The sequence below is a fragment of the Sinohyriopsis cumingii genome, chromosome 2, assembly GCF_028554795.1.
Source record: "Sinohyriopsis cumingii isolate HCF-2022 chromosome 2, ASM2855479v2, whole genome shotgun sequence".
Lineage (NCBI taxonomy): Eukaryota > Metazoa > Mollusca > Bivalvia > Unionida > Unionidae > Sinohyriopsis > Sinohyriopsis cumingii.
Window position 1 is genome coordinate 168831375 of NC_142962.1, and position 27788 is coordinate 168859162.

At 35.5% G+C, this 27788-nt stretch overlaps 1 protein-coding gene across 1 annotated transcript; it reads right to left on the bottom strand.

Moving 5' to 3' along the window:
• On the bottom strand, positions 1 to 26628 carry LOC149806274 (putative ATP synthase subunit f, mitochondrial). Its single transcript, XM_089951223.1, has 4 exons — positions 26474 to 26628; positions 17912 to 18001; positions 9231 to 9347; positions 1 to 198 (listed from the first exon to the last, which is right to left on the bottom strand). The coding sequence occupies exons 1-4, from the start codon at positions 26556 to 26558 to the stop codon at positions 170 to 172; spliced, it is 321 nt and encodes a 106-aa protein (XP_089807349.1). The 5' UTR covers positions 26559 to 26628; the 3' UTR covers positions 1 to 169.
• Between the last annotated feature and the right edge of the window lie 1160 nt (positions 26629 to 27788).

Consider the following 27788-nt stretch of genomic DNA (forward strand, 5'->3'; position numbering starts at 1 on the left):
TCTGATATTACAATTTATTTCAAAAATCTATTTTTAGTATTTTTGTCATTTTCAACCAGAGTAATATTTCATATCTCTGTCCATGCATGGTCAGTCTTCTCATGTAAAAGATCAAACAATCCTATAAATATCAAGCCACACTGGGCAAGTACTAAGTTTCATCTTCTCATCAATGGTATTTAGCATGTCTTTCATATTCTGCAAGAGAAAAAATAAATTTCATTAAGCAGGCTTCAATATCATTTTTTCATTGAGAAAATTGTTTTCATTGCTGATACACTGTCTATTCAGTATCAGACCACGCACACTACTTCTTCATTTCAATCTTGCGGAGTGATTTACACAAGTACTGACATGGATTAGTAATTATTTTGGGAATTTCTTTGTGAAATTTGTTAGAATGTTGATGAACAAAACAATTACTGCAAAAATAATTTCTGTTGACAATAAAAATAGGTATAGAAAACATCTTGGTTTCATTGTTGATACGTGCATATTCCAATGATTTTTGTTAGTATTATTTTCTATATTCATTATTATCCGATTTGTAACGTTGTTGTTATTGTAGGGTTTAACACCATTTTTCAGCACATGATAGGCTATACATGGCAGCCAGTATTAATGGTGGAGGAAGAACCCGGGAAAACCCCCGGAAAGAACCACCGACCCACAACAAGCTACTGGCAAGCTTTCTCACATACCCACATTGGCCGAATCCAAGACTCAAGCCCACGCAGACAGAGGTGAGATGGCAGTGGTCCGTAACGGAGAGTGCTTTAGACCACTCTGCCACTCGGGGCCTCTGATTTGTAATGAAAATCCTACCAAAAATTTTGCATCTTGCTTGTAAAACCTGTATCAGAAATTTCAACATTAGCTATGATGCCATGAATGCAATAAATAAGCTACCTTCTCAACGTCTCACTGTTCTTAAGCAGATGAGACAATAAGATATTTCATAATGGCAGTTTTTATTATATAATTAAGTGTGATATAAATAAATTTACAGGTGCAGTAATTTCATATTTTTTCATTCCTATATTTTCACATGAAAAATATAATATCCTTATGTGAAAATATAAGATTTCCCATCATGCCTTGCAGCGCCCAATTCTGTATGCCTACAAATGTTATACCAGCAGCAACAAAAACGAGAACTTTATGAGCCAGAACAAATAAACAGAAATTGCATTACATTTCAGACATGGAAATTAAACTGTGATGAACAAATAACATCTCTCTGAAATTATTTCCCCATACTTGCTCGGCAACAATGATAAACCTGCATACGAATTGGACATATTTTGTTTTCAGATAGGGTGAAATAGTTTACAAAATGGAAAAAATGTAATTTACTGCTACAGATTAAGTCAACCCAGATCTCCCGCATTCTTGGTCACGTATATTTATATGACCAGCCGCAGAAAATGATGTGAATTTACAACAAGTAGGTGGGGGTAAAGGTGTTGTGCTGAAGAGTTTTTTCTTCTAACTTCAATTCTGAAGCAAGTCTGGTATATAATAAAAATAAATTTCTTTTCCACATTCTTACAGATTTATTTCATTTTGCAACAAACAATATATTCTAACAAGTGGCTATGTCACTTGCTAACATTATGAAATATATCAGGCATTAATGACAGAAAAAAATATCCTCTATATTTTTTAACATGTACAGGCTACCATTTAATCTACCAAAAAACCACACCTTGAACACAAAGCTCCATTTAACTAGAGTACCATGAACAACACATTATACTCCCTCCATGTGTTTAACAGTATGTATGTATTAGCATTTTATGGCACCTCCACACAAAAAGTGTTTTAAAGATGTAAAAATGAAAATTGCACAAAACATTTTAGCAATAAACACTTATAAATATATGCAAACATTTAATACAACAGGACAACTCATTAAAGGTATAAAAAAGGCCATTAAAAGGTAAACAAAATAAAAAAATAAAGGTAACACATGTAAATTTTTTTAACACATTCCCTCAAAAAGACCAATATTGCCTTAGGCAGTACATCATTATACAGTTTCTTCATTGAGTTCACATTAAAAAATATGTATGCCTCACAGAGTGAAAGTTGACTTGATAAACAAGAATGGATTCAACTGTCCGTGGATATGTAGCCAATATGTCAATAGCACAATACCACCTCATCTCTGCAAACTGTTCTATTAGGGATGCCCCTGTCCCATGATGGATTTGATGTTCTGAGTTGGTTTGCTGAATTTTCTTTCCATATATTTTGCCAAGCATGATGAACATACTGATATGTATAATACTTGCTGTCAGAATATGGAATCTTACATTTGGAAACAACTGAATGTAGAACAGATTCACTGATTTTTCAACCCTTCAGTATTCTTAAAGCCATTGTGATTTGGCACCAAAAGTACAGGATACATTTTTTTACCAAACTGCATCAGCAAATTGTGTTTCTGGTTTTGCAACCTTTAAACGTGAAGTGGTAAGAAGAGGATATTTTTTTATTTGCTTGTGAGTTTTCAATATAATTCAAAATGGCTTTAATTTCAGAGGTAAAAATGAATGTTTTATCTAGTAGCTGGTTCGATATGGTGTCACTAGATGCTGAAACGGTGGCTCAAACTACATAGCTGCCAACCTTCCAGGCTAACAATTAGTGAAAATAGGGATAAAAATTAGTGAATTTGGACATGAATTAGTGAAAAATACCAGGACAATAACTCCATCCACTCTGACCGTCAATATATACTATATCAGGATTGCAATATAAAACTAAAACACTACATATCTGCATTTCTATTTATTATGGTATTCATAAACTTCATTTGTACTTGTGATTATTTATCAAGACATGATACTGTGGCAGACTTGAGCTTCCTCAACTGCTTGATTGTAAATTTGTTTTCAAAACAGTTCAGACTTCTTGCCTGCTGGTTGATCTTGGTGACTAAAATTGCTGAAAAATTTTATGCACCTAAGGAGGCATTAAAGTCTGTCTTATTTTTCCTCACTAGAGAAAATACTCTTTCACTTCTCTGTTACTGTGAGGAATGCGCAGGAGCTGCAGCACTTTTGGTTCTTCCATAGGAAAATCTGGAAGCGATCTTCGAGTCCTGGAACATTTGTCAGAACAAATGTTTAGCAAGGTCTCCAGCTGATAAAGATAGATTGTGTTTAACAAGAAAACTCACAAATAATGCTTCAGCGTTGGTAGCTTGCAGGTCTTCCATTGATAGACCAATAAGTTGTTCTCCTTTTCTTTTTTTTTTGACTGGCCACCAGTCAAACAAAAAAAAAAAAAAAGGTGGAGAACAACTTGTTGGTCTATTCTGTTGATGGCTTAAAATATTCCAGAGCCGAAACCTGCGAATTCTTAATTTTCCCAACTTCTACGTGTTTTTCTGCAACTGATGTGCTTCCTCATATCCTCTCTGCCACCATGCCAATACTAAAGTTTTTGGCACACTGTGTGCAAAAAGCATGATGTATATAAATGTTTAATAGCAGAAATCACAGCCAATTTTTGGTATATTCCAAATTAAACTTTCAAGATCTTACATTCGATGCCGAACAGTAATTCAAATCAGTATTAGTGACGCATGCACTGAGCAAAATTCCAGTCAGGCCCCAGTTTTTCTCAAAAGCATTTGTAAAACTACTCTTATACATATAGATTAAAATAGGCTAAAATGCTTGCTACCAGGCCAACTCTACCAACCGGCTGTAGTTCTACTAATATCGTGACCAGCAGAACAGGACCGTTTCAGCAACTGCCAATATCATGACAAGCGCTTAATGGGAAATTGGTTATTTTATTAAAGATTTAAAATAACTGAGAATTGGAGAATTCACGAATTTTGTGCTTGCGGTGTGAATCCATGAATTGCTGAAAAAGTCATGAAATTCATGCCAAAATCGTGAGGGTTGGCAGCTATGAAACTATGATCTGCCTGTGTAATGGGATGTATGGAAAAAACCGGAAAATTTCATTAAATTAAATTTGAAAAATTAGTGGATTTGTTCTTCACATTTTAAATTCACAAAGGTAAAGTATTATTTTGGAGGTTTTGACAACAACATTTTGCTATATCTGTAACAGTTTTTTTTGCCAGTTCTTGGTTCAGATTATTTCATATAACAAAAAGTGAAATGAGTTGGTTTCTGAGTGACATTGACTTTAAAGCTTTTGACCCACCCCCACCACAAAAAAAAAAAAATGTTTTTTTCCCAACCTCAAGTGCAAGCAACAAATTTTGGGAACTGCAGATTGTAGCAACTCGAGTTATTGTGCAGAAACCACTTGCCTTCTTTCAGTCACCTTGACTAAGACCATTTTGAGCCTGAAATCAATAGGTTTCTTCCCAACCCAATGTGTAAACCATTGACAAGACTTTGTAACTGTATGTGGCATGTACACAGCAGCACTTTACCACACATCAGCACAATAATGACTATATGGTGCCAACTAATATTGCATATGGTCCTGAACTCAAGTTATTGTGTGGAAACCATTTTTTTCCTCAAGTCACAGTGACCATGCCTTTGACCTTTTGACCCCCAAATCAATAGGGTTCTTCCTTACTCTAACTACAAGTTATACACAAAGTCTGGTATCTACTGATAGTGGAGAACTCAACTTGTACCAAAAAAATTTTGCTTCAGAAAGTTACATGGACCTGCCAAAGTCATCAGGGCTGGTCCATTAAAACATACATGGTATGCAGGGAAGGCAGTTTTTAACAAATATATGCCAGGGTACTTTGATTTCACAGAGTTCAAATTATAATGATACGAAAATTCTAAATTGCATCTATGGGTGTGTACCCTTTTTAAAAAGTGCCTTCCCTTGGTCCATGTATGTTTTAACGAAACAGCCCTCACTATATCCAGCTTCCACCAGTGCAGACTCAACAAAATCTAATCCCTCAAACACACTACTGCCTGACAGGATTTTCAGAAATCCAAGATAAGACTGTTTCTACATTTTTAATGCCGAGATGAGAAACCTTCTAAGATATTCTTATGCAATAAAAAGATATTCATATTGACTGCTGTTGCAGCCATATTGGACACTGAATCGGCATCATTTTCATTTGGAATAAACTACATTAGAATTTTTTTATAGTAAAACCCCATGTCATTATGGCAGTCAATTTAGGAGGAATAAAAATATTTTCAAGATGGCAAATATGGTGGCTATATCTTGGGCAAATAAAATCATAAGATGTCTCCGGCTACAAATTGTATGCCAATTGGACAATCTATCAACTAGTAGTGGTAATAAGATTTTCAAGATGCAGACCAAAGTGGCCATACTGGATTTCAGATTGGCACAATTCTGATTATGGATCAGCAAGACACCATATGGGGTCATTTTATGAAAACCTGCATCTTGACTGACCCAATGATATAATAGGAGTGGCAAAAAAGGTCTACAAGATGGTAGCCATACTAAAGGTCATTTCAACAGGATCTTCATTCAGGAACAAATAGACATAAGAAATCTTGTGGTCAAATCACCATGTTTTTATAACCTGGCTTTGAAGATGCAGGCCAAGGCAGCAATCAAATTAAGTCTTCTAATGAAAACTGCACAGTCATATGGCCATCCATTTATGAGGAGCAGCTCAAGCTGGCCAATGTGACCGTCATTTCAGATATGTAAGCAGAACCATTTTCATTTAGGGCCAACATGACTTTGCAGGACTCAAAGTTAGGATTTTTTTTCAATAGCTCGCAGGTCACCAAAGTGTTTACTGCTCCTTTCTACATTTCACTCTTAAAATAAAACCGAGTCAGTTCAGTTTCTAATTGAACATTTATTATTCATAAGCATCTACTCAATTCATCAACAACAGTCACAAAAGTTTATGTTAAAGCTTTTTCAAGATACCTTTGTTCTAAGATGCCACAATTTGTCCTGCTTCCGAGAGATCAACTTTCTGTTTTTATGTCATGTATCCCTCTGCCGTTATGTGTAGGAGCATGAGTCGTGTGATTCCAGAGACAATTTATGAAAGCTTAAATGTCCATCACTAAATGAAGAACCATGCACAGTTTATCCTAATACTCAGTGCTGAAAATGCACATTACAGCTGTTCCTGGGTGATATTTTAACAATTTGTATTCATTTGCAGAGCATTTCTGGTACTTTCCAAGTCTTATATCTTGTTTATATTTGCAATCACACTCAGATCACTCCAGTGGCCTAGTGGTTAGAGCATCCACCTCAGATGCAGGAGATCATGGGTTCAAACCCAGGTCGAGTCAAACCAAAGACTTTTAAAAATGGTACAAACAGCTGCCTCGCTTGGTGCTCAGCATTAAGAGGTTAGTGTTAGGACTGGTCGGCCTGGTGTCAGGATAATGTGACTGGGTAGGACATCATGCTACATGTCTGTGGCATGATGCATACATGCCAACCCCTGGCGAGGAAAAAGTGTAATCTAAGTGGGGAAAAAAAAAAAAGAGTATTCTGAGCAGAAAAAGTGTAACCCACATGTAACATGATAAAAATGCAATGAGCATATGTACAAAATGATTTATCCCTCTGGACGTTTAACATCAATTACTGCTTCAAGTTTTCATACAGAACACTTTGAGCTTTCAAAAGCAACAGATTCTCATACTGCATTTCATATTACTTTGTACCAGCTGAGATTATGGATGTTTTGCACACCAGTAGAGCACTAAGTGCTGGGTTACAGAGCCTGGATCTGAATTCAGTTTTACTTTTGTTAGCAATGCTGAACAATCTCTCACAGTCAGCAATAGAATGGTAAAGAACCAATATTCCTTTCATAACCTGTCAAAGACAAGGAACTTTATATCTTCCAGTTATTGGGTCTTTTAGCTGGGAAATAAGATGAAAAAAATCAACTCTGTCCACATGAAGTACATTGTCAGGCAGAGTGCCAACTTGATACTTCAGGAGTTCTCCTTTTAATTTATCAGCAGCCTTTCCTGCAGCATGGTGCATCATATGACAGAGACAACCTGATATGAACAATGATGGAGACATTTTTCAAAATATAGAATGCAACTCTTTTATGAATTCCAGTCATCACTGATGCAGTATTAGCTGAAAACCCCTTACAGTTCTGCCAACTTATATTTATTCAAAGCATTATCAAGAAAAGAAAAAATTGTTTTCTCCAGTGGAATCTACTATTAATTCTGGTAATGAAAGAAAAGCAGTCTGACTTTGCCCTTTTCATTGTCAAAGTCTCTTACACAGACTGGGTACAACTTTTTGTCATCATAATCAATACTCCTGTCTGTTGCAATACTAAACGGACACATTTTCATGGCTTCTGCAATTTTAAGTGAAGTATCTTCTGCTAAACACCTAACACTATTTGATGATTTTGTTCTTGCACATGCATATTTTCTGCAATTTTGGAATCAGGAAATATGTTTTGAACAAAGGACCAATGTAGTCTTTTACTGTTAGGGGTAGTCCATATTCTATTAAGAACTCGATATACAATGCCTCTGCATTTATACAATTTGTGTCCACAATTTAGTTCTGCTGTAAAAAAAAGAAGTTACCTTAGTATTGGAGTTAGTAAAATGAGCAAATTTATTAAAATCTTTTCCACACAGCATGCAAGGGGTGTGAAGCTACCCTAGAACAGAATGCTGTATAATGTAATTCATGTATCCATCTCTGAATTTATTTTTCATCTTTTCTAATATATCTGTGAAATTATATGAAAAACATTGATTTTGCCAAAAATGTAATGGTTGGCATATATGTATGATGACCCAGTGCTAGACATCACTATGAACTGCCACACTGCAGACATCATAGCAATGACCGGAAAATTGTTAAAGCTACATTAAAAATCCAAATCGCACACACCCCTCTTCTTATCATCTCATTTTGGATGCTACTGTGCACCTTGCAAATGCTTCCCCACTTTTACAATTGTCACTGCACAATGCAATGAATATTTATCAAAAATGATTTAAATATCAACAGTGTTCATGATAATTTTGGATTAAATCTTCAACAATCAGTAATGGTTTTGTAGGTATCTTTTTCTGGTTATATCAGAACAAATTTCATTAACTGGCTTTCTAATTTACTTGTCTGTCCATAGACAACTTAATTTTGACATTTTTGGAAACTAAACTGTTATGACAACATCCTGTGGTAGTTTTCACTGCATCAACAAACTAGTGACAGGCGGATTTTTAGTGATCCACCTACAAAGTTACTAACCACAGTTTAGCTGATCAGCATTAATTTTGAGCACTGCCCACAGACGAATGTGAGTGTAAAGATTCACTACAATAACCACAGGTTAGCCGATCAGCACTAATTTTGTGCACTGCCCACAGATGAATGTGTGTGTAAAGATTAACTGCAATAACCACAGGTTAGCCGATCAGCATTAATTTTGATCACTGCCCACAGATGAATGTGTGTGTAAATATTCACTGCAATAACCACAGGTAGCCGATCAACATTAATTTTGATCACTGCCCACTGATGAATGTGTGTGTAAAGATTCACTGCAATAACCACAGGTTAGCCGATCAACATTAATTTTGAGCACTGCCCACTGATGAATGTGTGTGTAAAGATTCACTGCAATAACCACAGGATAGCCGATCAGCATTAATTTTGATCACTGCCCACAGATGAATGTGTGTGTAAATATTCACTGCAATAACCACAGGTAGCCGATCAACATTAATTTTGATCACTGCCCACAGATGAATGTGTGTGTAAATATTCACTGCAATAACCACAGGTTAGCCGATCAACATTAATTTTGAGCACTGCCCACTGATGAATGTGTGTGTAAAGATTCACTGCAATAACCACAGGTTAGCCGATCAGCATTAATTTTGAGCACTGCCCACTGATGAATGTGTGTGTAAAGATTCACTGCAATAACCACAGGTTAGCCGATCAGCATTAATTTTGAGCACTGCCCACTGATGAATGTGTGTGTAAAGATTCACTGCAATCCTCCATATAGTATTGGAGAAGTGGAATTTGACAGACTTTTGCTAACTGACTGTCGACAGATGTCCTAACTATCCTTAAGATCTACGTGTCTATGACCAGCAGAGATACAAACTTTAAAAAATTCAAATAAATGAATCAAGCATCATGTACTTCTTCAAGATTATTAAAGCCATTTTCTAACATTAGTTGCAGTTCCAAAAGGTTAGTTATGATATTGTGGAAAATGTTACATTTTCTGTAATAAAACTTACTGTGATGACTATATCTAATCGTGTAGCTTGTTGCAGACACAAGGAATGCAAACTGCATGAGCCAACTGAAACCACCTTTCTTGACATCACAGTACTTGAAGATCCATCTCCAGTATGCTAGAAAAGAGAATATGTATTCTATGAACCAAATGCTGACATTTGGATAACCACCCTGGAAAGAATATCTGAAACATGAAATCATTTCAAAAATGTTAAAATATTTCATTAATACAAGATCTGAAGTCACTAGCCACTAAAGGGCTTTAAATCATCAGCAGTCTGTTATCCCATGACTTATAATTTTTATTTCAGTCTAGTAGTAATACAATCTTTAAGTCGGATAGCCTGTAAATTATCAGTTGTCACCAGTCCACGATTATTTATAAAATCACCGATAATTTTTGAAAATCTCAATGAGCAGATAATGCCCAATTCCTCTTGGAGCTACTTAATTTAATTGTTCTGCAAGAGGGTTAGAACAATTATGATCTGATTTTGGATATTTCAAAATGAAGTTCTAAAAATCTTTCCCAGCTTTGTTAGATTTAGAAAGAAATGTCACATGTCAAAGACTGTTTAGTCCAACTTTCTGTTGATATTTCCCATCTCATTTTAGGTATGTTGACTTTTTGGTTATGGTAAGAGGTTAGAATGCAATTTCTATTGAAAATGTTTAAATCAACCAAAACAATGCAGTATAGGGTGAGATGAAACAACTGCACTGACAAAATCTCACCCAATACTCTACTTTTGCACTGCTAGTCATGTGACTACCCAAATCTTGCAATTACATATCCATGACATCAGTAGTTTAGAAATCAGTTGATTTAGGTACAGAACCCGTATCAATGATTTTATAAAAAAAAATTCAGAAGTAGTACATAAAAGTAAAGTAATATTTTTAAAAAAACAACAAAAGACATGTTCTTTTACATATTTATTTTATGACCAATGACTAGAAACCTGCCCATGTGGCTGCAACCTGGAACATGCCATATTCTTCACATGTTGACATGTACAATGTGTACTTCCATATACCAATAGATATGGCCCCGATCAAAGCCTATGAGTCTTCACTAAGAGTTCAAGACATAACTCCAAAGATGGCAACATTCCTACAAGTCACACCACAAAAACATTCGTTAAGTCTGGGTTTTGGTTTAGGACATCAACAACTTTACCTCCCTCTTATGTGTGTCAGATAAAGATTAAAGAGAAATCAGACCTTGACCATACAGTTTGGTCAATTTAGGTACAGAACCCTTGACACATCAATTTGCTCCCAAATACATCGAAAGAATCATTCATGACTTAGAAAAGGTGCTGAATTTGGACCTTCAATAAGATGTCAGACCTAGTCATATCCTTGGTAAGAATGTTCTCCATAGAGAAGGTGGAATTCTTGATTTGAAGCACTGCAAAACCATTTGATAAGTATGGTTTCTGATTCACAAGCTGAACATCCTTACTTCCCACATTTGTAGTTCAAGGTGGATATTATCAACGTAGGAAAGTCGGACACTATCCCTTCTCATTTTGCCTATCTAGATATGGACATGTTAACACGTATTATCTTGGGGACCCGAGTGGCCAAAAGTGCTCACCATTACGGATCACTGCCGTCTCACCTCTGTCTGCATAGGTTCGAGTCTCAGGCTCGGCCAACGTGGGTATGTGAGAAAGCTTGCCAGTAGCTTCTCGTGGGTTGGTGGTTCTTTCTGGTGTTTTCCATGGTTCTTCCTCCACCATTTATACTGGCTGCCATGTATGGCCTATCTTGTGCTGAAAAATGGTGTTAAACCCTATAACAACTACAACAATAATGTATTTACTTGGCATATTTCTCCCACATGCATCAAAAGTATAGCTTATGCGCTGGAGAAAGAATCAAATGCTTAACAGATTTTCCATACTAACACGGTACCATGTTTGCGTACACTATGGGCAAAATGACTTCCTCAGACGACATTGTGATGTAGATCATCTAATTCAGTAACTGCCAGACAATTCCGTAAATTACCATAATGTTGAGAGTTTAGAGCTATATCCCTTTGCACACATGTACATAGAAATTACACTGCTTGTTGAATCCAAGTGAAAGGCAAATTTGTAGCTGTCATTCTTTTACTTGATTCGACATTGTAAATATCAGAAGCAGACAACATAGATTTTCCTTCTATGTCCTTACATGTGCAGTCCTCCAAACACCCCTATGCTGAAAATGGACTTGTCCAGGAACTGGGCATAATCATGTTTGAAATTATAAATCAATAAATGATTGTGCATCTTTCATCTCATTTGTGCTTTTCGTTTTTAAAATTGGTAGGGAGGGTACAAACAAACGGGGAGGTATATTCAGACTATAGACTATAGATGAGAAAATTTCTTATGTTCCTCAACCTACTCAATGCGGGTGTAGACCTGTTACAAAGCCAGTTTAGAAAAGGACCAGCAATGGAACTGTGGCAGGTGGATTCTTCAAAAAGAAGGCTTTTCATATCAACCTCTTGGAAGTGAAAGAAAATCTCAATGCTTGCCATGCATGGGTGAAACATATCCATGGAAACACAATCCTTTTAATGTGTGACAACTTGCTTGTGGTGTCACGAGGAAAAATCACCAGACCTTTGCCTCAAAGTATGGGAATACCTTCATGGGTACTCCCACTATCAGGTAATATTAAAGTCCGACACATACCAGGTTGGTTTAGTATCCAACAGACTCATTATCATGGATGGTCAAATGCTTCATACACAGAGCTGTCCCACCAGGAACCATCCATCAGCTCTGTGCCATTGGAGCCACCTGATGCCTGACATCTTTTTAAGTTTTCAGGACCCCAGAAGCATGAGCTTTACATGCTCTTTTAATCAGCTGGGAGGTAATTTGGGCATTCACACTCCCTCCATCTGTTTTGATTATGATTGACTGATTTTTATTTTTACAGTGCACCAGCAACATACAAAAGGTTATATATATGATCATTTAAAAATTATATAAGATTTTATATTGACCAGCGATATCAAAACCAAACAGGTGAAAGTAAAACAATAAGATGGTTAAGGGCAACATATAAAGCTTCCTGATCAATGGGGAATGTGAATGGCATATGTTAATAAAGACAGATGAAAAGTTGTTGAAAATAAGGGACGGTAAAAACATTACACAAAAATGCTCAAGGTGATGGCATAAAAGTTGTAGCTTAGAGTAAATGTTCACTGCTTTCAGGAATTCTATAATACAAGTAATGTTTAATGTATCAAAAAGTTCCTTCATGTCATGCACATTGTAATATTAATCGCAGATAGGTTCAAGGTCGAAACACTATCATAAAGTGCTTAACAGTGAATGGGTCATTGCAAGAAACGCACTCTGGTGGGTCTTCACCTTTTAGTATGTGTGAGTGGGTTATATACACATGACTAATTCAAATTCTTGCAATAACTACCTCCTTCCTACGAATGGTTCTGTAGGAAGGAGTCCATTCTCCTAGGGTTGGCTTGATGGCAGGCATGAAGTTTATTATTCACTATATCATTCCATGATGCCTGCCACTTTTGATGTAAAGTCTCTTTGATACTAGTTTTTAAATCAGGATACGGTATTTTAAAATCAGATGGTTCTTGAGCAGCACGATCTGCTTATTCATTACCTTTAATACCAATATGGCTAGGTAACAAACAGTATGCAATATTGTGGGAGGTACTCGGCTTAGTATTTTTGTCGAGAAAATTGGTCAACAATGGGTTCTCCAGTTTTCTATTGTGTAGTGACTGAAGTACTGATAGTGAGTCGGAGAAGATGATGCTGTTTAAAATACGTTAGTTTTCGATATATTGCTGAGCAAGATCTGATTTCAGCAGAAAAAACTGATGTGCCATTTGGTAAGCGAACTTGTGTGTTTTCCATTAATGAAGGCTGCAGCAGGCTTTTCCTCATCCTTTGACCCATCTGTATACATTCTTGTGTAGTTTTTAAATTTGGTGAGGAGTTCAAGATAAGAGTTGTGGAAGATACAAGATTTTTTCCATCGTGCAGTGTAAGAAGTATTTTTGGTTCTTTAAGTAGCCAGAGATGGATGTTTTCTGAGTTTTACAAGATCAAATTTTGTCCTGTCAAGGCTGGATGATATTCTAATGCCAAAGAAGATAAGGTGTTTGGTTTATTTTCGTATGTTTTGTATTTGGGTTGAAAAACAGCAGAAAAAGCAGGGTTCAGTGGGGTTTGATCTTAATTTGAGAACATACTGTGGAGAAAGCATTTCTTTACGATGTGATAACAGTGTTTCATTCACTTCAGCGAGGAGGCTTTCACATGGGGATGTCTTAAATGCATCCAGAGCGAGTCTTATTCCTTGATGATGAATTGGGTCAAGCATCTTCAAATATGGCTTTCTAGTTGAACCATAAACAACACAACCATAGTCGAGGTTGGAGCGAATAAAAGTTTTATATAAACTGAGGATGACTTTTCTATGAACAAGGTTGTCAAAGTCATTTGGTACTAGGCTGGTGTTTGGCGGTATATAAATTGAGAAAAAGGAAATCACTCAATGTACTGTGATGCTTACAGCAATGGCTCGTAAATTTGTGTTTAAGGAAATGATGCTAAGAGGAGCCCTATTGTTTACAACAACGGAAACTCCTCCTGAACAGGTTTTGTTCTCTGGTGTTGACTTATTTTTTCTCTTCCATTTTTTTTTGTTTTTTGTTATTTCATCACTTGTGCTCGCCCAGCCACCACGGAGTCCAGCAAGGGGGCACTTTCCAAGTGCCAGTGATACACAGGTGGTATACTCAGTAGGTATGATTACCTCCCAAAAGACCCGTTAAGCCAACACCTTCTAGGAAGTCTTCTAAGACTTGGGAAAGGGAAAGCTAAAGGGATAGACTGTAGGGGCAATGTTAGTATCAAGAGAGATACAAGGAGAAAGAAAGTAGATGAGCAAGTAAATAAAGACTTCCTAGGGCTCGGTGCACCCAGCCAATTTGTCGAGACTAGGCCCATCCCAACCACCCGTCTAGAAGAAGAAGAGGCCAAAGTAGTGTACTGCATCTGAAAGCCTCTGCTCAACTACCAGAATCCTTTCCCCGACACGGGACGCAACCCACAGTAAACAGGGTGCCTCTACTTAGTATCCTCTTATGGCACGTAGTGAGGCATGTCGGGCCAATTCTACAACCCCGGACCCACAGGGGTGGGTTTTGATTATGAAAACAATTAAGAAACGAAGGGCACAGACTGTAATAGTTGACTGTCACATTAAGATTAAACAAGCTGGATCAATAATATGCTCAGTATTGCAACAGACGTACCCAAATGAGCCATGGTGACCTCCACTCTGCTCAAGCAGTAGAGATTACCACTAAAAAAAAATTGCTCCTGGCTCCTTTCTGGGATGTCCTGATCAAAAAGAAGTTTGGAACGTCAATCATGGAGAGAATCGCAGCAGCCAATGATTCTACACTTTGTGGACATACAAAAGGAAATTATGTGTTGTCAATGGCTTCGTAGTTTGAACCATTTATATTGTACATCTGTATTTTTTCAAAGCCATTTGAAACGTAAACTACTCTGTTTCAAATAAAAAAATCCAATTAGGTGGTTAACAAAGTAATAATATCAGTATATTTTCCAAGCCATTTGAAACGTGAACTTCTTTTCTTAGTTCAAGTACAAAACCCATCAAAATATGTGGTTAAAAAGAAACAAAAGGTTGAAAAGATCAATGACTTGTTGGCACAATTTTAAATAGTGATTCTTTGATTTCTTAATCTCCCATTTCATTATTCGATACCTCAGTTACAAAAAGTTAAAGGAAGTTAACAAATGGTTGGATAGGTTTTAACTGAGACAAGAAATAGTTGTTTCCATTTGGGATTATATCACATATACTCAGAAAATGAAAAGTATTGTTTTGCTAAGTGTCTGATATAAATGGTGTATGATATAAATGATGATTAACTTTGGGTAAGTTCTTAAGTGAGGCATCGAATAATGAAACGAGATTGAGATATAAAAGAACCACCATTTATAATCGCACAGAAAGGTCACTTATCATTTCCTTGTTTTACTAACATGTTAACCATGTATTTTGACATTTTTTTAATGTGAAGTCGTTAGGTCAAACTACCACTGTTATAATCCCAGTGTATCCCCCAGGGGTGTAAAATTGAGGGTACAAAAAAAAACCCTTGGTGTCAACACTGGGGGTAAAATAAAAAATGTGGGGGTAAAAAAAATACTGACAAATTTTCATACGACTTGCACAACATACTCTCTCTCTCTCTTTCTCTAAACATACAAATACACTAACATGCACAATTAACAAACAAATGCATTGTCCATTTAAAGAATAATTGTATTAGTTCATTTTTCTTTTAAAGTCGTACTTTTAAGTCTCCTCAAGCAATATTATAGCCCAACACATTACATATAAGCCAATACAGAAAGTCAAATAAATCTTTTAAATGAAATGGGAGTTAATTTACCGCCTTTCATAACATGTTTACTATCATAGGTTTCATTGTACTTCGTCCAAGAACACATTTATCCAAATATCCAGGAGGATAATGATTCATCTTCTTTCTAATAAGTTACATTTGAACTTTAAGATCTTTCTTTTATTGCAGCAAAAGTTAAAAACAAACAAAATCTGCAATGACCCGCTGACTTTGTAATCCAAATAATGCATTTGTCTCTTTAAGTTTACTGATTTCATTGTTGTGAAATAATGTCTTAGGTTATAATGTGTTCTCCAGATATCTTATGGCGAACGAGGGCAGATTTTTGAAAATTCTAAAATTCTGTCACGAAAAGATTATTCACTTTTGTAGTCTTTGCAATCATGTGAATAGAAGTCACACCGGTAATCATAATGAATGTGCCGCATTCCAGTCAAGGGAATTATTTTCTCCATTTTTCATTAATGTTAGATCCACAGTTACTATTTTGTGTTCTGCTTCTTTCACTTTCTTCGCTAATACATTTTAGTGCATGGCGTTTTAATCTGGAGATCACTTTCTAGTGCAACAAGCCTTGAGGTTAAATATCTAGATGACAGCTTGCTGAGCTCGACAGAACTCGCAAGAAGCTCGCGAGATTAGGGGAAGCTACTTCGTCATAACATTGCCTATGCTAGTCTGGTTGATTGTTTTATATGTTCCCTGCGTTGCACTTTGCTATACGAATAGAGGAGCGCAAGGCAGGGAGCACACAAAGCGGGGAACCAGTCAATGCCCATACTCTAAGTATATACGATGCCATCCATCGTCCAGTGCATTGGGTATTAAATAAATCCTGATCATATTATAAAAATCCTTTGCGTCAAAAAAAACCATGGCAACAAAATGTGTGCGTCAATTTTCTCCAGCGTGTGTCCCTGATGCACAACTGTGCATAAAGGGAAGCACTGTAATCCCAAATGAAAAACAGGAAATTATCCTAATGAAATGTGATGTAGTAGGTAATGTACCTGACAGATTAAGAACCTTACAACAATAACTGTGTTATAATAATCGACAAGTTGGGCCTGATACTACGCACCTGCCTTACATAACTTAACAGATAACCAGTTCACTAATAAAGCTTCTGTAGTACTGAAGAACATAACCCTATGAAACTAACCCTCAAATTGTATAGGTCTATTTTACCTGTTTAACTATACCATCATAAAAAAAATACTATCTACCATAAAGGCACCATTAGTATGCACGGTCTACTGCTCATAACAGAACTCAAGATCTTGAGGATATAAACCTATTTAGAGAATTTTTGTGAAACTAGAAATAAATTCTCCAGATCTTGAGAAATAACAAGCTTAGACATCTAGAGAAATAACAAGCTTAGACATCTAGAGAAATAACAAGCTTAGACATCTAGAGAAATAATAAGCTTAGACAATCTGATTTAAGATAATTGTATTAATATGCATAAATCATGCATTATGCAGTCTAAGACAATAAGATAAGCTTATCAACCAAGCTGTAGCAATTGAAATCTAGTCTTCAAAGTGCTAATAAGTTGGCCATTTACCTTGATCATATAAAGTATCTTAAAAAATCAAAGCTGCCGGAGTGTTTACAAGCTCAATCAAAAATGCATGATCGAACTAAATAGATCTTGACAATATATTCACCTGGTTTGATCAAAATCCAATCAAAAAATAATTTCTCAAGTGTGGCAAAAAACCTCAGCCAATCATATGGAAGATCACTGCATAAATAGGTCTCACTCAAAGTAAGACTTGTCAACAGCTTGATAAAACCAAAGTTTAATTAAATTATGGTAAGAAACTTATCAGATGCAAGATGTCCTCAATGATAATCATCGCTCTGACCCAATAATTACATCCATTTAAGCCTGACTTTAGTCTATTAACCAAGTTCACTCAAACTCACATCGGTAATAATCTCGAGTGGCTACAACCCAATGTATATGCATGGATCTTCTTATTAGCAAATTCATGTGAGGATCTGTATGATATTCCAAGATATATGCATGGTAAAACTATAATCTCACATCATGGTGTGGCTATACGAGTTAATCTAATTCAACAACTGATTTTTGTGCTTCCTTTTTTTTTTTTAAAGTTCATGATCACAAGATTCCCCTATACCATGTATAAGGTGCTCTGAGATGATGTTTAATCATATAGGAACCCTATATTTGGTGACTATTACCTCTATTTACTGTCAAAATTGGGCTGAATTTCCTACGGCTAAACCAGGTTGGTATATCCTGCAATTTCACTTCACCAAAGGGAATATCACCTGTGAGAATGAAAGAAAAAATATTCAACACAATATATTGATTTTAAAAAGTACGTCTATGCTGCATTTTATTTTTGACAAACGATATGCAGTAGGCATTTAAAACTCAGTGCTAAAACACAGAAATCTGACTGACTTTTCAGTCTGAGATACCCTGCAAAAAAAACCCCAAAAAACCAAGCAAATCAACGCAGGAGAAATTACACGGTGCTGAGGCAATCACAGAAAGATGTCTTGTCCTAAAGATACACTATGCTGCTGATCATGCCTGATGTAATTCAAACTGAGCCACCTTAACTCCCTTCCATCAGTGAAAAGCTATGGGCAATCAATGCATGATGTACAAGCTAAGGTAAAACTGAGTGTTATTTATATCAGCAGCAAACAAGTTATTTCATATAAGGCTTTTTGACGCTGGCGAACATACAATCATTTTATCCAGCTGTGCATATCAACGTATTCAGTTTTCATCAGAGAATCTTTAACCCAAAAATGACTGACCAAATGAGGCCAAATTATTGTCGATGTGGATACTATCATGGGTCAGATTTCAGCTACAACAGTTAACCTAAAAAAAAAAAGATACTTACTTTTTCTTTTATTATTTGTTATAAATTGCCCATTTTGAATAATTCTGGTGCTCACGTTTATTAAAAATTTAATTTACCTGGAAATGACTGCAAGACTGCCAAAATCCTTGAAAACTCGATAATAGAAAAGGAAGTTTTGCATCTGCCTCTAGTAAGTCACAAATAAGGGTCAAGCTAGACTTGAATTTTAGGAAGTGGCTTCTGCTTTTGGACAGAACAGAGAGAAGTGAGAGCAAAGCAAGACACTATATATATATATATATATATATATATATATATATATATATATATATATATATATATATATATATATAGAGAGAGAGAGAGAGAGAGAGAGAGAGAGAGAGAGAAAGAATTATAAATATGCACCACTCAGAATGGAAAGTGCTATCCCTGGATTCTATAGAAGAATGCTTGATAATAGATGGCAGAATTAATATTTAATACAAATAATACTATCATACAGGTTAGAGAACTTTTAATTCGTACTCTATGGAGATTCGAACCCAGGTCCACAGGTAAATGGCACCCATTGCCTTGCCTGCACACACAAACCCATATACCCTCACGACTAAGCACACATCACAAAAAAAAATGATGCTACTCAATCGGTGTTATATGTATACTATATATTTATACCACATACATTAAAAATAACATGGCATTGAAAGTATTGGTATAAAGCATTTGATATACCAATAGTATTGGTATATCAAATTGTGATCCACCAATGGTGCAATAATATTCATATATAAACATTCTTGAGATCGTCTGCAGTTGATTCTGCTTTCTGTTCCCCCTTACCTCTAATGCATAAATGGACAAACTACACAGAAATGTGGAGTGCAAAACAAAAGGAATTTGGGCTGGATTAAAACCTTGAAACAGAAATTACACCAAGTAACCTACAAGAATATGGTTTATCATAACGATATGTGTCAGTTCCTTGGGATTTATCTACAGTGTTTATCAATGATACAAAGTTGCAAACCATGTGTGGTACACATAATGTGATGTATTTAATGCTTTGTTGTTGTTTCTTAAACATACAATAATGTTTTAAAAATCCATTATCATTAATTAAATATGAAAATGTCCAAAGGCCGCTCTCTCTCTCTCTCTGAACCATCGTAGCAAGATATGGGCTAAAATCTATGAAATGATGAGTGTAGAGGATTTTCGTTTGGGTCATCCCATGATGCCTCTGGAGTTATGAATGATGGTAAAAGTTAATTCAAACTGACCACAGAATGAAAGCGCGAGTTTTAAAGTCAAACTGACCAGAGAGAGAGAGAGTTTATGGTCAGTGGAACTGTTACTAAAGCAGAATAGTGACTTAGATCAAACTGTAAATACATTAAAATATTTTAATTACCTCTTGTTGGTTCGTCATTTCGCTTTATTTCTATTCCACATTAATTTCCATTCGACAGTACATGAACAGCTTAGTGTTCTTGTGAATGGCATAGCAAACCAAGTGTCTGTAGTGCTCTACTTTTATCATTAAAACCATCTTTCATGTTTAAATCATAAGTGTGTATTATATTGATTTAATCAATGTGAAGAAAAATTGAAACTAAAAAACGAAAACAATCAATTTATCAATATGCAAAGGTGATAGTGAATAGCCACAAAAGGTGCTGAACTACATTTTGTAGCAGATGCACTCGGGGATGCGAGTTCATTCACTTGGTCAATACACAGCTGCCTGTAGTAAATCTTAGCTATGTTCAAAGGGAAAATATATGTATTTGCAAGTGATATAAATACAATATATGTACAGTATGTATGTTGTATCAATGATATCCCAATATACCACTCATTTCCCTTTAATAAAAAATGTATACATCTCATGGTATATCATTGATACAGTGCATACTACATATATATGTGTGTGTCTGTGTATTGTTCTCATTCTCTTATCTGAATTATGCCCTTTATTTCCCAGTATGCATATTTGCATTTAACACTGGTTTGAAGCAATAATTCATTCTGAATTAGAACATTTTCTGAGTTCAGTCTATATTAAAAACACATTTGGTGCATGTTTAAAAACTATCATATTCATATTCAGTGTATTTTGGCAATACAGTATGACTTAAAAAGAGAAAAACAGAAGCTATGCATTGTAATGAATTTTAATTGAGTAACTAGGTTACAGTATTGTAATTGCAAGTTAGAACAAATGCTTAATCAACTACCCTTAATCAAGAATTTTTCTTTTTACTTTATAGAAGTTCACTATAAAATGGTAGTTGAAAAGATTTCTAAACCTGTTTGAAACAACCCATGTACCATGTACATAATTGCAAATGCATGTCTTTCAGATCATACTGTTCATCTTAATCTTTTTGTTGCGATAAAACTTCGCCCTAACTGTTCATAGACATCACACTGAAGAATTAAAGTCAGTATATGAATGAAACCCTTTTTTCAACCAAATCAACACAGCCGATACAAAAGTGCATCTTATTTTTGAAAGTGGGCTTTTCTTAATGTAACACTCACATTATGGCTTCGTTTAAATAGTCCACTGATAGGATTGCAAATATAAGGTTTTATTATTTGTCTACATACTTGATATAACGTTTGGCATTTTGTTAACTGGTATTTGCTTTACCCGGGGTGATTTTCTTTATATTTTCACAAAAATGAATAACTCAGAATACAACCATGACCTTACTGCATCTCATGTTGTCATGCAGTAGATATACCAAGTAAGAACATCCCATGTCCACCACTGTAGAATACCTCATGCAGTGGATATACCAAGCAAACAAATCCCATTTCCACCACTGTAGAAATACCTCATACAGTAGATATACCAAGCAAGAACATCCCATTTCCACCACGGTAGAATACCTAATGCTTTGATATACCTATCAAGAACATCCCATATCCACCACTCTAGACTACCTAATGCAGTGGATATACCTAGCAAGAACATCCCATATCCACCACTATAAAATACCTCATGCAGTGGATATACACATACCGAGCAAGAACATCTCATATCCACCATTGTAGAATACCTCATGCAGTGGATATACCAAGCAAACACATTCCATTTTCACCACTGCAGAATACCTCATGCAGTGGATATACTTAGCAAACACATCCCATTTCCACCACTGCAGAATACCTCATGCAATGAACCTTATTGGAAGCTAACTAAGATCCTGTATCAAGCCAGAAACTTATCATTAACATTGCTCCAGGGTGTTGACTTTCTCTATACAAACCACTTTGATATATTTTCATGGGCACCACATTTATCAACAAAATAAATTATTGACAAGGACAATGAACTGGACCTAGTTTTGGTTATCCAATACAAATAATCGTAAAGATCTAATCATTTTGATATTCATATTTCAATGAATTGAAGCTAAATATGGTAACAAGAGGCCCTCAAAGGAACTGACTCTACTGGTAGAAAGGAATTTACCAGATAAGGTTTCTTATTTCTAACTGCTGAGTGTCGAAACCATCTCTGATATTTATACAAGATTTTCAAACTGACCCACTGTGGCAGCCATACTGGATGTCAAATTAGCACCATCTTCATTTAGGAACACTACATGTCATCAGAAGTCTTGTTTAAAACCCCACATCAACAATACCATCCATACATGAGAAAGTGCAATAACAAGATCTTTCAATACTGCCTAGACAACTGGTTATGTGTAGCACTGTTCCTTCTAGCTGACAAAGGAAGGCTAAACATTAAAAAAATAATATTCCACTGAGCTGAGACTGTTGCCAAGTCCAATTGCTTTGTTCATACTATACTCTGATGCCCTTCTTACTGAAGTAAAGCTAGGCAATCATGTGCCTTTGTTTTTTAAACTATGTTGACTGTCAATTCAGTTGGATGAAGAACAATGGGAGGTGATAAATGGAGAAGTATATTGACTTGGTTGGGGTGTGTGTCTTGAACTCTTTATCCCTGTGTGTCATGTTTGTATCATGAGGTAGTACCCAAGTTGCAAGATGTGACATCAGCATCATATTATATAAAAGAAATCGAAAATTAGACGATTCTACAATGATGCTACACAGTGTAACAAACAGCACTTTTGAGACCAATTTCTTTTAGGCTGAAAATTACCAGCTCAGAACTAAAATTTGTCTCAAATGTTGGATTTTCCTTGCTGTTATATCTAAAGCAGACCAATCTGGATTGCACACAAACAGATGAACCCTGGAAAAAGGTAGGGTAAATTCGAGATCCGTAGTAAAAAGGCCATTAAAACAGCGTGTTTAATACGATGAAAAACTCAAATTTTTATCCTTCAAATATATGGGTGAAACAGCTAATCAAAAATGTCTTTTACACAATTAAGGATTTGGAAAAATGAAAATCTCATTGAATTATATCCTTGGATGCAATCAGAAGTGAAACAAAAAAACCCAATCAAACACAGTATTTCCTACCCCATTTCTGATGCAAAAGAATCACCAGGGGAAAATAAGTTAACGAAACAAGTATGTACGATCCCATTCAATTCAATGTGATTGGATATATTCAACTGTAAGCACATATCAGTACTGAAGTCTTATACTGTAGGACTAACTAGGTGGCAAACAGTCTGCTTGACCAAACTTACAAGTCATTTCGATTGACTATACAAATACGCTTTGGCATGCACTACATGATCCATGCAGAAAATGTACTTCAAATGACTTGAAAATTGTGTAGCCTCCAAAGAATGCAATTAAGAATTTAATAAATTTAACGTGTTTTCAGTTCGATGACTTATTTTCTGTGATAATTCTTCTGAAACTTGCTGAAGTTTCATAGCATTTGCCTAGAAAATGGCCAAGTGTTCAACAACTTCACTTAGGCTACATTGTCAGGGAACACAACTCTATTAAGCTTCCCAACTGCACTTATCACTTCAGTTGGAGGAATCACGCTAAGTTGCAATTACATTCAGACTAAGAGTTCTATAAATCTTGGATGCATCTCCATTGAAATATGTGGTACTTTATCGTGCATGTTCTACACAGGGTTTCCCTTTGGCCTATAACCATGGGCTTTGATGCATAATTTTCATATCTAACTTAAAAACTTGTACATTCTGCCTTATGCATCAGTCTGACTGTTGTAAGTTGTAACTTAAGGGTATTACACTATAATCAACACTGCATAATAACCTTTAACATCTTGCCATTTCAATGACCATATTATGCACCTGTGTGACCCACTAATCAATTAGTTTGTTCTTACTGAAAAGCTGCAAGTCACAAGAGAGACTGTCTGAGGAATGTTCCATTTAAACATACATGGCACACCGGGAAGGCAGTTTTTAAAACAATACATGCCAGGGTACTTTGATTTTAGAGTTCATTTTAAAATGATAATAAAATTCTAAATTACATCTATGGGTGAGCACCCCACTTTAAAAGTGCTTTCCCTGGGTCCATGAATGGTTTAATGGAACAGCCCTGATAAAAAAACACAAGAAATAAACTTTAATCTTCTGTTTTGAGAAGATAAACAGTTCGAACAACACTTAATTGAGATAATTAGAACTGACCATCTCCTTATAATGGCAGACAGCAAATTGGCCATAATGGTTAGAAATTTAAAATGGCAGATGAATAAAAAAAAAACCAACTAGAAATGATTACTGTAGTTCATCAGTTTTTTTATTATCCTGTTATACTAATTATTTCAGCTGATTCTCTCTTAACTGGTGGTAGTTCTGATTTAAGTGAATTATTTCCTATTTGTTCTTTGCCGCAGTACATCATGTTATATTAAAACTGACTGTCAAAATACAGTATTAAAACTGTCAAAATATAGTATTAAAATTGACTGTCAAAATACAGTATTAAAACTGACTGTCAAAATACAGTATTAAAATTGACTGTCAAAATACAGTATTAAAACTGACTGTCAAAATACAGTATTAAAACTGACTGTCAAAATACAGTATTACATAAAAATACCACGACTGAGAGGAATATTTCGTCTTTATTTCATAGGCAGCTATAATGACTGCAACTGTGAAAATGAATGTGGTAGTAAAAAACTGAAAAATACCACTTCTCTGAATTGCACATTTAAATTCACATATGCATGGAAGAAAATTAATCAGATTTTAGTATAATGCCTTGTAAACAATCCAATACATATTATGCTGCATTTTGACAGTGGTTTCTGAATAGAACATTTCAATGTAAAATGAGATGTAAACATTTCCTTTTGGTCTCTACTTCACATTTTGTTATAACTGTGTAACTTGTGTCTCAAACAAGACTTTTCAATTCTTTACACGTCTGACCATAAATGCAAACTTGTTTTAAAAGTGTTTTCTTTCTCCACTGCAGTCTCACGACTCGTGTTTAAGATTTTGATGTTTACTGTACACCAGTGCTTGACATGAGAGCTTACTGTTTAGAAAAAAAGCAATAAACCTGAAGGGGGAAAAAAATACAGAGTGACTAAATTTCCTCAGATTACCCAGCAATTTGCATTTTTCAGAACCCGTATCTTCAGCTTGGTGCAACACAGAAAAATCAATGATAGCTTGATGAACAGAAAAATGTCTCAGGAGTAAGACAAGAAATAGATTATGGTCATGTGCCTTCAATGACGAAAACAACAGGCGGCAATCTAGGCACAGACGTTGAACAAAGTTTTTTGAAATTACTTACCATGTCTCTTTTATAGTATGACAGACAGGGTCCTATGTCAGAACGGTAATTAGGGCACTCTGAGGGAATTTTGTCACTCTGTATGATTTTTATTTCATTCAAGTTATTGATTTTATTTGAACATTAAGTTCACATCGTGCACCTATGTTCCTAGTCCTACATGTAAGACCGTGACGCTGACATTTATGTTTTGGGCATCAGGGGCTTATTGCCTAACTAACAGCGCTGTGTAGTGTGTTTTAATGTCGACTAACATTGTAATGAAAAGTCCAATTTTCAGGAATATCTCACACAACTAGCAACTAAAATAACGACACTTTTCTACAAAGCAAAGTCATAATGTTTTAGTCAGATTTTACTTACTCTGATGTCTTTTCTCTAATCAATTCAAAATTCTCACATTAGAAATGGGCCTGTTTTCAAGTTTCGTTGGCCTACATTTCAATTGACTGGAAAGCAATGAAAGCTGGCAATGCCGAAATTCAGTAATTTGGAAATTATACTCTTTAATGAAACTAATAAAAATATATTATGCCTATTGGAACTGTAAAGCAACGTTTCGTTTCGTTCAAGAAACATATTTGCCACATGAACCTACTTTAAACATACTTTAGGCACACCTCAATTACTGTCACACTGCAACAAATTCAAATGTCAATGGAACATGAAAATTCGTCCATTTGCTAGTGTCATATTTTCATTCAGCCAGGATAAAGACAGCACAGTAAGTATATTAATTACACAAATTAGTGAAAGTGTCGACATATGCTTCCAAATGTGCAAGATATTCCTGAAACTTTGACAACTCGTTCCAACGTCAACGATAGAGGCCGTTATTTGGATAGTAAGACATAGCACTAAAATAAAACCAACATGTGCTATGTCTTACATTGTAGGACAACAATGTTGCTGTAGTTTTCAAATTTCGACTCTTGGAGATTTCAGCCTACAAGTCAATAAGCCTTCCATCTAAAGTCTTTTAGAAAACTCTGGTATGTCCACATATAAATAACATGGCGCGATATTTTATGTATGTGCTGCACTGTCTGTTAAGCTGCTACATCATAGCGTAACTTGTAAGGACAAAATTCGTTGGATCTTATTTTGATTACCCCAACCACTACAGTAGTGTCAAAGGCAATACGCTCACGATTTACGAATCAAACCATGTATTAAAAGCATGAACAAAGAAACAATTGAATGTTTTGCTCCATACGTGGTCCATAGTATCGGTCTGGGCTGTATGGTCCGTGTACTTTGGGATTATACTCTATTGGATAGCACCCTATACGATTCCCCATGTTGGTAACCGGCGATTCCCGAACGGCTCAAGGTCGTATTCCTACGCTAGCTGCAAAGGTGAGGAGTTCACGCGTGAAGGAATGAAAAAATTAAATAAAAATTATTTTTAGGTTCATTTGTAGCTTACTTTGCAGTATTACATTAAAGACTGCGTGATTCATAATATATACCGTTCATTTATTTGTAGTTAATGCTTTTCAGGATGCAGTACTATATTTTATAAAGCGGATATGTTTTTGTTTCCAGGCGGCCGGGAGAAAATATGGTTACGGTTTCTTTACATATATTGATAGAAAGTTGCAAATGACAATTACAATTCATGGCAGAGATGTACCATTTAATTTTCGTAAAAGCTTATATTTTAAGCCATATTTGTTTTTGTTAGATTACCTCAAAATACACGTTTCTTTTGTTGTGGGTTTTGGTTTAAATAACGTTAATATAATTGATATAGTTTCATTTTTCCCCCAATAAATCAGAGCGAGAATATTTTTTCAAATTATAAAAGGGCCAGAGATTTGTTTACAAAGAAAAATCCAAGGTACCCGCTTCCCCAGTTAAATGGTCAACCCTTCAGTACACCGCATTTTATCTTTAATTTTCAAAGGCCTTGAAAATTATAAGACGGAAACCAAAGTGCGATGGATCGATTGGATGCAAATGTTTATATCTTCCAACCCTATTTGCAAAGAAGTGGATAGAAAGTGTGACAGTCATAAAATGTTATATATGATGGAATATAAGCAAAATCTTTGATCAAGGGACATAACTATCTCAAAAGTAACATAGAAGAGACAACCACCTTAAAACGCAAACACAATTCATGGGCTCATTACATCTTCACTCGCCAAGGTTCCGATATGATAATCCTATCTACACCTTGGTGGATCGAACAGTTATACTGGTGCCTTGTAAAAGAAGCTCTGTAGTGGCGTAGCTTGGGCATTTGTAATGTTCTGTAGTAACTTAACTTGGGTACTTGTAATGTTCTGTAGTGCCTTAACTTGGGTACTTGTAATGTTCTGCAGTGACTTAGAGTAACATAAAACTCGAAAACACATTAAATTATATATATATATATATATATATATATATATATATATATATATATATATATATATATATATATATATATATATATATATATATATATATCAAAGACGTTTTCTGGAAGTAATGGTTTGTAAGACTGGTTTAAGTGACCACTGTGCAGTTTCCCTACACGGAAA